The following is an 11,073-nucleotide window of genomic DNA, read 5'->3' as shown; positions in this document are numbered from 1 at the left end:
GGGACCTGCGGTGGGCCTCCGCCGGGTGACGCCGAACTACCTAACCCGTGTCTGCTTAACCCAGGGGTCTCTTTCCTTCTACAATATGGCAGTAAGAGAACCTGACACGGAGCCTCACGACTGTAATTTCCATCACTTCCTGAGGCCAAGACAGGAGAATCTCTTGGGCCTAGGAGTTGGAGACCAGCCTAGGCAACATAAGGAGACTCCGTTTCTTTTTAAAATGAACAAACAGGCCGGGCGCGGTGGCTCACGCCTGTAATCCCAGCATTTTGGGAGGCCGAAGTGGGCGGATCACTTGAGGTTAGGTGTTCGAGACCAGCCTAGCCAACATGGTGAAATCCCGTCTCTGCTAAAAATACAAAAATTACCCGGGCGTGGTGGCACGCACCTGTAATCCCAGCTACTCAGGAGGCTGAGGCCTGAGAATAGCTTGAATCGGGGAGGCGGAGGTTGCAGTGAGCCGAGATCGGGACACTGCACTCCAGCCTGGGTGACAGAGCGAGACTCCGTCTCAAAATAAAATACATAAATAAATAAATAAGTAAAATAAAATGAACAAACAAACAATCCACCAGCGCTATTCTTCCAACTGTGGGGAGAAGGATGTTGGGACAGAAGACTGCCTCTGTTCTCCCTTCCTAAAGCGAGGTGAGGATCTGGGCGAAAGCTCACCTCCCGAGGTCCTCCCAGTCCCGCCTTCTTCACTTTACTGCCCTCTCAAGAGCACTTGCTGCTAAATTAGAAATTTATTTTGTTTCTTGGCTTTCAATGTGTCCTCCCTCCCAGTCTGAGATCGCCACCTGGGCAGGGGCCAGGTCCTGTCTGCATTGGGTCTCCAGTGCCTGGAATGCAGTGAGAACCTCATAAATATTCCCCGTTCTTACACACGTGCTGCTTTTTCTCCCCCAACTACCTTTATGATTTGGTGGGGACATAGGTGTGTCACACACCTTTCAAGGCCTCTGTTTCTTCAATTGTAGGCAACGTGATCGCGTTTGGCTCTGAAAGTCTGGCGTGCCTCGGTCAAGGACAGGGCTGATGGGAAAAAGGAGGCTCAGAAAGGGGTTCCACCTAGGAAGGGCCCTGGGAAGTGAGGGAGGTTCCTGGAAGAACTGCCTGGGAGGTCAGAGCCATGTAACACTGACTCTGGAACCAGATAGCCGGGCTTATTCCCGCCTCCAGCATTTCCCGGCTGGGTAACCTTGGGTTAGTTACTTAGCCATTGCTGGCCTCAGCTTCCTCATCGGCACAATGAGGAACGAGGATAGCAGTTGTGCCCACATCATGAGGGCTTTGAAGTTTACATGAGTCAACATTTGCAAAGTGCTCAGAACAGGCATGGCACAAAGGAAGCAATTGTCAAAGGGGTGACTAACCATTTTCTTAGTGGTGGGCCCTTCAGCCATCACCCCATTCCTGGCAGTATCACAGCTAGAAGCTTCCAGTGACAGCTGCCCCTGGGCAGACAGGGACTCCTGAGGAAGAAGACCATCCTCCTGCCTCCCATGGTGGGAGGATCGCTCGAGCCCAGGAATTTGAGGCTGCAGTCAGCTATGATTGCGCCACTTGCACTGCAGCCTGGGTAACAGTGAGACCCTGAGCCTCCCCATAAAAAAGTTAAATAAATACCTATCAGGAGCATCATGGCGGATAGTTGCATAAATAACTATCAGGAGCATCCAGCAGGCAGATCTGGTTCTCTCTGCCCACTCACTGACCTCCGAGGTAACTGCATCAGCAAGAACTCTGGACTACAACTGGGCAACCCGGGAGGATAGGGCTGAAATTCCCTAGACATCAAGAACCATACTTGAGCAGGGGTCCTGAAGCAATTATGGGGAGAGAGAACTTGATATTTTGTAAAAAGTTACTAGACTGGGCACAGTGGCTCATGCCTGTCATCCCAGCATTCTGGAAGGCTGAGGCGGGAGGATCAGTTGAGGCCAGGAGTTCCAGCCTGTGCAACATAGTGAGACCCCATCTATACAAAAAATAAAAAAATTAGCTGGGTGCAATGATATGAGCCTGTAGTCCCAGCTACTCAGTGGGCCAAGGCAGGAGGATTACTTGAGCCCAGGAATTTGAGGCTGTAGTCAGCCATGATTGTGCCAGTTGCACTCCAGCCTGGGTGACAGTGAGACCCTGAGCTTCCCCATAAAAAACTTAAATAACTGTCAGGAGCATTATGGGGAAAAATCCAGAGCTTGTGACTTTATATACTGACAAGCTATTATTTTATAATGTAAATTTAATTTAGAATTACAAATGCAGCAGCCTCCAAAGGCCTTAACATGGCTCCAGGTGGACCTTTCTGGTTGTTCTAAAGTTTCTCACCATAGGCCAGGCGCGGTGGCCCATGCCTGTAATCCCAGCACTTTGGGAGGCCGAGGCGGCTGGATTACCTGAGGTCAGGAGTTCGAGACCAGCCTGGCCAACATGGTGAAACCCTGTCTCTACTAAAAATACAAAAATTAGCCAGGCGTGGTGGCAGATGCCTGTAATCCCAGCTACTCTGGAAGCTGAGGCAGAAGAATTGCTTCAACCCAGGAGGCAGAGGTTGCAGTGAGCCAAGATTGTGCCACTTCACTCCAGACTGGGTGACAGAGTGAGAGTCTCAACAAATAAAAATAAAGTTTTTGCCACACTGGAGGGCAACATTTTGCCAAAAACACTGCGCAAGGGATGTTTTTGTGCTTGGGGTCAATGTTAGGGCTGGGAACTCTCCCCTCCTTAAGTAAGCCTGGGTCATGTTCAGGAAGTTTTGTTTGTTTGTTTTGAGACAGAGTTTCACTCTTGTCGCCCAGTCTGGAGTGCAGTGGCACAAATTTGGGTCACTGCAACCTCCGCCTCCTGGTTCAAGTGATTCTCCTGCCTCAGTCTCCCAAGTAGCTGGGATTACAGGTGCTTGCGACCACGCCTGGGTAATTTTTGTATTTTTAGTAGAGACGGGGTTTCACCATGTTGGCCAGGCTAGTCTTGAACTCCTGACCTCAGGTGATCAACCCACCTTGATCTCCCAAGGTGCTGGGATTACAGGCGTGAGCCACCATGCCTGGCCAGTTTGGGAAGTTTTAATTTTTTTTTAAGTCAGTTCTAGGAGCCAGGAAATTAAACAAAAAACAAACAAACCCAGTAACTCTCTCCTAATAGACATGGTACTGTGACCTGAACACTCACTGAGAACTTCAGATTACTGAAAAAATGGCCTCTGCGTAAACTTCAGCGGATATTGGGCTCTTGGAGAAGCTGTGATAGTTGTTTGTTGTGTCAGCGTGGCTAAGCTCTAGAACCTAGTTATTCAACTAAACACTAATCTAGGTGAACATGTCTACAATTGCTTGCCTTTAAAAGCAGGACATGATCCTCAAGGATGTAAGGATGTAAGTAGGCCTCATCCAATCAGTCTAGAGGCTTTAAAAGCCAACACTAAGGCCGGGTGTGGTGGCTCACGCCTGTAATCCTAGCACTTTGCAAGGCCGAGGCAGGCAGATCCACGCGGTCTGGAGTTCGAGACCAGCCTGGCCAAGATGGTGAAACCCCGTCTCTACTAAAAATACAAAAATTAGCTGAGCATGGTGGCAGGCGCCTGTAATCCCAGCTTCTCGGGAGGCCGAGGCAGGAGAATTACTTGAACCCAGGAGGCAGAGGTTGCAGTGAGCTGAGATCTGGCCACTGCACTCCAGCCTGGGTGACAGAGCAAGACTCTGTCTCGAAGAAGAAGAAAAAAAAGCCAACACTGAAAGGCCTTCCAACACTGAAAGGCCTTAAAAGCAAACACTGAGGTTTCTCAGCAGAAAAAGCATCAGCTCCTGCCTAAGTTTACGGCCTGCTATCCCACCCAGCAGATTTTGGCGTTGTCTAGACACCCCCACAAGCATGCAGGCCAATTCCTTGAAATAAATCTCTGCACACACACACACACACACTCCCTCCCTCTCTCTCTCTCTCTCTCTCTCTCTCTCTCTCTCTCTCTCCCCCCCCCCCCCCCCCCGCTACTGGCTCTGGCTCTGTTTCTTTGGTAAAATCCTGACTGATGTAGGAACTATGCAAGTGAATCTGAGGACAGTTGCTTTAGTTCAAATCCTGGACCAACTGTTTACTTATTCTCTACCTGTGTGATCTTCTACAACCTGCTTGATCTTTGGGAGCATTAGGTCTGTCCTCCATAAATTGGAGATAAGAGTAGATTAGGCTGGGCATGGTGACTCACGCCTGTAATCACAGCACTTTGGGAGGCTGAGGCAGGTGGATCACTTGAGGTCAGAAGTTTGAGACCAGCCTGTGCAACATGATGAAACCCTGTCTCTACTAAAAACACAAAAATTAGCTGGTGGTGAAAGTGGTGGCATGTGCCCATAGTCCCATCTACTCAGGAGACTGAGGCATGAGAATGGCTTGAACCTGGGAGGCGGAGGTTGCAGTGAGCCAAGATCGCACCACTGTACTCCAGCCTGGGCAACATAGTGAGACTCTGTCTCAAAAAAAAAAAAAAAAAAAAGAGTAGATTTTACCCTGCTGATGTTGCTATGCGGATGAAATTGAGAGAAGCCAGGAAATGAACATGATAATAACATCTTTTTTATTTTTATTTTTGAGATGGAGTCTCACTCACTCTGTCACCCAGGCTGGAATGCAGTGGTGCGATCTCGGCTCACTGCAACTTACACCTCCCCGGTTCAAGCGATTCTCTGCCTCAGCCTCCCGAGTAGCTGGGATTACAGGCGCCCGCCACCACACCTGGCTAAGTTTTGTATTTTCAGTAGAGATGGGGTTTCACCATGTTGGCCAGGCTGGTCTTGAACTCCTGACCTCATGATCTACCAGCCTTGGCCTCCCAAAGTGCTGGGATTACAGGCGTGAGCCACTGCACCCGGCCACTTCTTTTTTTTTTTTTTTTTGAGATGGAGTCTCACTCTGTTGCCCAGGCTGGAGTGCACTGGTGTGATGTCAGTTCACTGCAACCTCCACCTTCCAGTTTCAAGCAATTCTCCTGCCTCAACCTCCCTGAGTAGCTGGGATTACATGCGTGCACCACCACTTTTTGTATTTTTAGTAGAGACAGGGGTTTCACCATGTTGGCCAGGCTGGTCTCAAACTCCTGATCTCATGATCTACCCACCTTGGCCTCCCAAAGTACTGGGATTACAGGAGTGAGCCCTACACCCGGCCTTGCTTTTTTTTTTTTTTTTTTTTTTTTAGATGGGGTCTCACACTGTCACCCATGCTGGAGCACAGTGGCACAATCTTGGCTCACTGCAGCCTCCACCTCCCGGGTTCAAATGATCCTCCTTCCCCAGTCTCCTGAGTAGCTGGGATCACAGGTGCCTGCCATCATGCCTGGCTAATTTTTTGTATTATAGTTTTGGTAGAGATGGGGTTTTGCCTTGTTGCTCAGGTTGGTCTCAAACACCTGAGTTCAAGTGATCTCCTGGCCTTGGCCTCCCCAAGTGTTGGGATTACAGGCATAAGCCACAGTGCCTGGCCTATGATAACATCTAACACTGACATGGCCAAACCTGTTCCAAGGACTCAATGAATATTAACTCCTATAATTGTCACAACAGCCCCATGAGGTTGGGCTATCATTACACCCATTTGACAGGTGGGGAGATGGAGATTGTGAGAGGTCATGTGACTTCCCTAGGGTCACTCAGTGAGTAAAATGCTGAAGTGTTTAGCATACTGAGTGCTTACAGTAGACACTCAGCTTGTGTATAATGTGACTCAGATGATCGTAAAGCCTTATTTATTTATTTATTTATTTTGAGATGGAGTCTCGCTTTGTCACCCAGAATGGAGTCCAGTGGGGCAATCTCGGCTCACTGCAAGCTCCCCCTCTCAGGTTCACGCCATTCTCTCACCTCAGCCTCCCAAGTAGCTGGGACTACAGGCACCCGCCACCATGCCCGTTTAATTTTTTTGTATTTTTAGTAGAGATAGGGTTTCACGGTGTTATCCAGGATGGTCTTGATCTCCTGACCTCATGATCCACCCGCCTCAGCCTCCCAGCAGGTGTGAGCCACTACTTGGGGCCCATAAAGCCTTAATTTTAAGAAAATTGCATTACTCCTGTCTTCAGCTCTTCACCTGTTGAAAAAAAGACCTTCAGGCCAGGTGTGGTGGCTCACACCTGTAATCCCAACACTTTTGGAGGCCAAGGCAGGAGGATCACTTGAGCCCAGGAGTTCCAGATCAGCCTGGCCCACATAGCGAGATCCCATATCTAAAAAGAATAAAAAAGAAATCAGCTGGGCATGGTGGCACATGCCAGCTACTTGGGAGGCTGAGGTGGGAGGATCACTTGAGCTCAGGAATGCCAAGCTGCAGTGAGCTACGGGTGTGCCACTGCACACTAGCCTGAGAGACAGTGAGACCCTGTCTCAAAAATAAATAAAAATCCAAATAAATTTTGAAAAGATCTTCAAGGCCGGGTGCGGTGGCTCATGCCTGTAATCTCACACTTTGGGAGGCCGAGGCAGGTGAATCACTTGAAGTCAGGAGTTCGAGACCAGCCTGGCCAATATGGTGAAACCCGATCTCTACTAAAAATGCATAAATTAGTCAGGTGTGATGGTGTGTGCCTGTAATCCCAGCTATTTGGCAGGCTGAGGCAGGAGAATCACTTGAACCTGGGAGGTGGAGTTTGCAGTGAGCTGAGACGGTGCCACTGCACTCTAGCCTGGGCAACAGAGTAAGACTTCTTTTCAAAAAAAAAATAAATAAATAAAATAATGGCCGGGTGCGGTGGCTCAAGCCTGTAATCCCAGCACTTTGGGAGGCCGAGACGGGTGGATCACGAGGTCAGGAGATCGAGACCATCCTGGCTAACACAATGAAACCCCGTCTCTACTAAAAAATACAAAAAACTAGCCGGGCGAGGTGGCGGGCGCCTGTAGTCCCAGCTACTTGGGAGGCTGAGGCAGGACAATGGCGTGAATCCGGGAGGTGGAGCTTGCAGTGAGCTGAGATCCGGCCACTGCACTCCAGCCTGGGCAACAGAGCAAGACTCCATCTCAAAAAAAAAAAAAAAAGACGTTCAAAAGCACTATAGCCATATGAGCCAGCAATCCCACTCCTAATGAGATACCCATGTGAAATGAAAGCCTTTGTTCACATATAAAAATTCATGGCTGTGTGCAGTGACTCATGCCTGTAATTCCAGCACTTTGGGAGGCTGAGGCGGGAGGATAAGAAGGTCAAGAGATCAAGACCATCCTGACCAACATGGGAAACCCAGTCTGTACTAAAAATACAAATATTAGCTGGGTGTAGGGGTGCGTGCCTGTAATCCCAGCTACTTGGGAGGTTGAGGCAGGAGAATCACTTTGAACCCAGGAGGCAGAGGTTGCAGTGAGCTGAGATTGTCCCACTGCACTCTAGCCTGGGTGACAGAGCAAGACTCTGTCTCAAAAAAAAAATGAGCGAATGTTTGCCGAGCTTTTATTAGTTATCACTAACAGCAGTTAAACCCTAACTGTCCTTCAATGGATGAATGGATAAACAAACGTGATCCATCCACACAATGGAATACTATTCAGCCATAAAAAAGAATGAGCTACAGATACAAAAAAGCAACATTACAGATGAACCTCATATCCATTATGTGGGTGAAAGAAGCCAGGCTCAAAAGGCTGCATGATTCCATTTCACTCAACCTTCTGGAAAAGGCAAAAGTATCAGGACAAAAAGCAGATGAATGCTTGCCAGGGGCTGGGACCTGCAACAAATGGAGTAGTTTGGAGAATTTTTTGGGTTGATGTAAATGTTCTATATCTTGATTGTAGTGGTGGTTGCATGACTGTATGTATGACTGTATGTGTTCAGAGCTATACACTAAAACGGGTGAATTTTACTGCATGTCAATTACACTTCAGTGAAAAAAAAAACGAAGAAGGAGAAAAACCAAACAACCCAGGCAAGACAAGATAGGGCTTAGGAAACTTCTTTCTGGGATTCCTGACACAGCAGAAACTTGCTAACCAGCCCTGGCTTGTCTAGTCCCAGCTTCACATCACCTCACACACTGGCGAGCCAGCTCATTCACACACACCCCAAACCAGCCAAGCCAGGTTCTGGAAAAAGTCAAGAGCCGACCTGACTTGCCCATGGGAAATACAAAAGGAGCTTGTGAGACACGACATTACCAAACACATCACATCTCTGGCATTCAAATGATCTCGGGTTCCCCCAAACCTGAGGTCCAAAAAAGCTCATCCTTGGAAGCTGCCACAGCTTTGGCCATCTCTTGCAGTTTCTCCCTTGGAAATTACTTTAATAAAGGAGCTAGTTACAATCAGCTCAGCAAGCACCCAACAGATCTATCAGTCACCTTTGTGATTCAGCCACTGCTGGGACTGTGAAGACACCAGCAGGATCTAGCTTTCCCTACAGACAGGCACCGTCAGTGGGCCACAGTACAGTGTCCTCAGTGGCTTGAACAAAGTGGCCAGTCTTCATTCCAAGGGTGGATTTCATTTCTGCTGACAGCCTGGGTACCGCAAGCCAGATGGGCAAACAAGGGGTTCCTCGAGCCTGCAATACCCCTCAAAAACAAAGAGGAATTCTACTTTGGAGGCTGGATCCTGCCTTTCTGCCAGCTTCTTATGGGTGAGGAGGGGGTGGAAATTCTTTGTATGTTCCGGTTGACACACAGCATAGTAGGTGCACGAGGATGATTTGGCGCCTATTGAGTAAGTGTGGGGCTCAGAAAAGCAGTCTCAAAAGGGAATTTCCAAAATGTTCTGAGTTTATGGGAATATGTATAGAATCTCTTCAAAATGACACCTACTCGTACACTGTCATGCCCTATCTGGCTGCAACCCAGAGACAGACGAGTCACCTCTTCCGATCACATTAAATAAGTTGAAAATTTGCATAACTGGTGAAGGAGCAACACGTGGCTGGGTCTTAGGGGTTCAAACCCTATCCCCACAGCCCCTCACAATCAAGTACCTCAGGTAACTCAATCCGATAGGATTTTAACTTGTGGTCTCAGGCCGAGTGGGATGGCTCATGCCTGTAATCCCAGCGCTTTGGGAGGCTGAGTAGGGAGGGTCACTTGAGGCCAGGGCAGCCTGGGCAACATAATGAGATCCCATCTCTACCAAAAAATTAACTTGTGTCCTGAAAGCAAATACTCTCCCCCAGCACCCCAGAAGGGTAGGGAGTGGGGCCTGTCATGACACTGAGGGCCTCAAAACTCAAAACTGCCACCAGAAAAAGATCTTTGCTTTTTTTTTTTTTTTTTTTTTTGAGACAGAGTTTCACTCTTCTCACCCAGGCTGGAGTGCAGTGGTGTGATCTCTGCTCACTGCAACCTCCATCTTGTAGGTTCAAGCGATTCTCCTGCCTCAGCCTCTTGAGTAGCTGGAATTACAGGTGCCTGCCACTACACCCAGCTAATTTTTGTGTTTTTAGTAGAGACAGGGTTTCGCCATGTTGGCCAAACTGGTCTCAAACTCTTGACCTCAGGTGATCTGCCTGCCTCGGCCTCCCAAAGTGCTGGGATTACAGGCGTGAGCCACTGCGTCTGGCCAGATCCTTGCTTTTGAAAGCACATATACAAAACACCTTCATGTTTTCATCTGTTTTTCCCAGATAGTGCCAGTGAAAAAGATAAGGAGTTTCCTGAAGACCACATAGCATTGGCTTCCTATACTCGCAGTCAGGGATCCCCAAAGGCTACAGCTTCAGAAGTTTCCAGAGCTGAATCTGGATGACTGAGTTCCAAGCACTGACTCACCCTTGGCTCCGCCTGCTCCCCTGTGAATCAGCGATCTACCTTTAAGGACTTCTCATCGTGTCTCTCATGGCAGGCCTGTGAATTCCAGATGGTTCAACAGCTCATGAAAGCTCAGGGGCAGGATCTGGAAACAACAGTAAGGAGAGGAGGTAAAGAAGTGTGCCAGGTACTGCTTGTTCCTTTGCCTGTCAGAAGTCGTTTTTTTTTTTTTTGAGACAGAGTCTCGCTCTGTTGCCCAGGCTGGAGTGCAATGGTGTGATCTTGGCTCACTGCAACATCCACCTCCCAGGTTCAAGTGATTCTCCTGCCTCATCCTCCCTAGTAGCTGGGATTTCAGGCATCCGCCATTACACCTGGCTAATTTTTGTATTTTTAGTAGAGAGGGGTTTCATCACGTTGTCCAGGCTGGTCTTGAACTCCTGACCTCAAGTAATCCGCCTGTCTCAGCTTCCCAAAGTGCTGGGATTACAGGCGTGAGCCACCGTGCCTGGCCAGGAATTTATGTGTTTTTCATTTACAGTACATCTCAATTTGGACCCGTCCCATTTCTCCCTTCCTTCCTTCCTTCCTTCCTTCCTTCCTTCCTTCCTTCCTTCCTTCCTTCCTTCCTTCCTTCCTTCCTTCCTTCCTTCCTTCCTTCCTTCCTTCCTCCCTTCCTCCCTTCCTCCCTTCCTCCCTTCCTCCCGCTCTCTTTTCTCTCTTTCTCTATTTGTTTTTTGAGACAGAGTCTCGCTTTGTTGCCCAGGCTGGAGTGCAGTGGCGCGATCTCAGCTCACTGCAAGCTCCACCTCCCGTGTTCAGGCCATTCTCCTGCCTCAGCCTCCCAAGTGGCTGGGACTACAGGCGCCCGCCACCACACCTGGCTAATTTTTTTGTATTTTTAGTAGAGACGGGGTTTCACCGTGTTAGCCAGGATGGTCTCGATCCCCTGACCTCGTGATCCACCCGCCTTGGCCTTCCAAAGTGCTGGGATTTTTTTTTTTTTTTTTTTTTGAGACGGAGTCTGTCTTTGTCAACCAGGCTGGAGTGCAGTGGCCGGATCTCAGCTCACTGGAAGCTCCGCCTCCTGGGTTCACACCATTCTCCTGCCTCAGCCTTCCGAGTAGCTGGGACTACTGGCGCCTGCCACCTCGCCCAACTAGTTTTTTTGTATTTTTTGGTAGAGACGGGGTTTCACCATGTTAGCCAGGATGGTCTCAATCTCCTGGCCTCGTGATCCTCCCCTCTCGGCCTCCCAGAGTGCTGGGATTACAGGCTTGAGCCACCGCGCCCGGCCAATTTTTGTATTTTCAGTAGAGACGGGGTTTCACCATATTGGTCATGCTGGT

The 11,073-nt window shown here is 49.0% G+C and overlaps 1 protein-coding gene across 1 annotated transcript in view; it reads left to right on the top strand.

Moving 5' to 3' along the window:
* Window positions 1-9,818: 9,818 nt before the first annotated feature.
* The window catches only part of TECR (trans-2,3-enoyl-CoA reductase), a 38,458-nt gene continuing 37,203 nt past the window's right edge, over window positions 9,819-11,073 (top strand). Inside the window, exon 1 of the mRNA XM_007995539.3 lies at window positions 9,819-9,911. Within this exon, the coding sequence (XP_007993730.1) occupies window positions 9,834-9,911 (78 nt within the window). The 5' untranslated portion in view covers window positions 9,819-9,833. The remainder of the gene's footprint in view (window positions 9,912-11,073) is intronic.

Source organism: Chlorocebus sabaeus, chromosome 6, assembly GCF_047675955.1.
Source record: "Chlorocebus sabaeus isolate Y175 chromosome 6, mChlSab1.0.hap1, whole genome shotgun sequence".
Lineage (NCBI taxonomy): Eukaryota > Metazoa > Chordata > Mammalia > Primates > Cercopithecidae > Chlorocebus > Chlorocebus sabaeus.
Note: the sequence above shows the minus strand (reverse complement) of the source record. Positions and strands in the feature narration are given on the sequence as shown.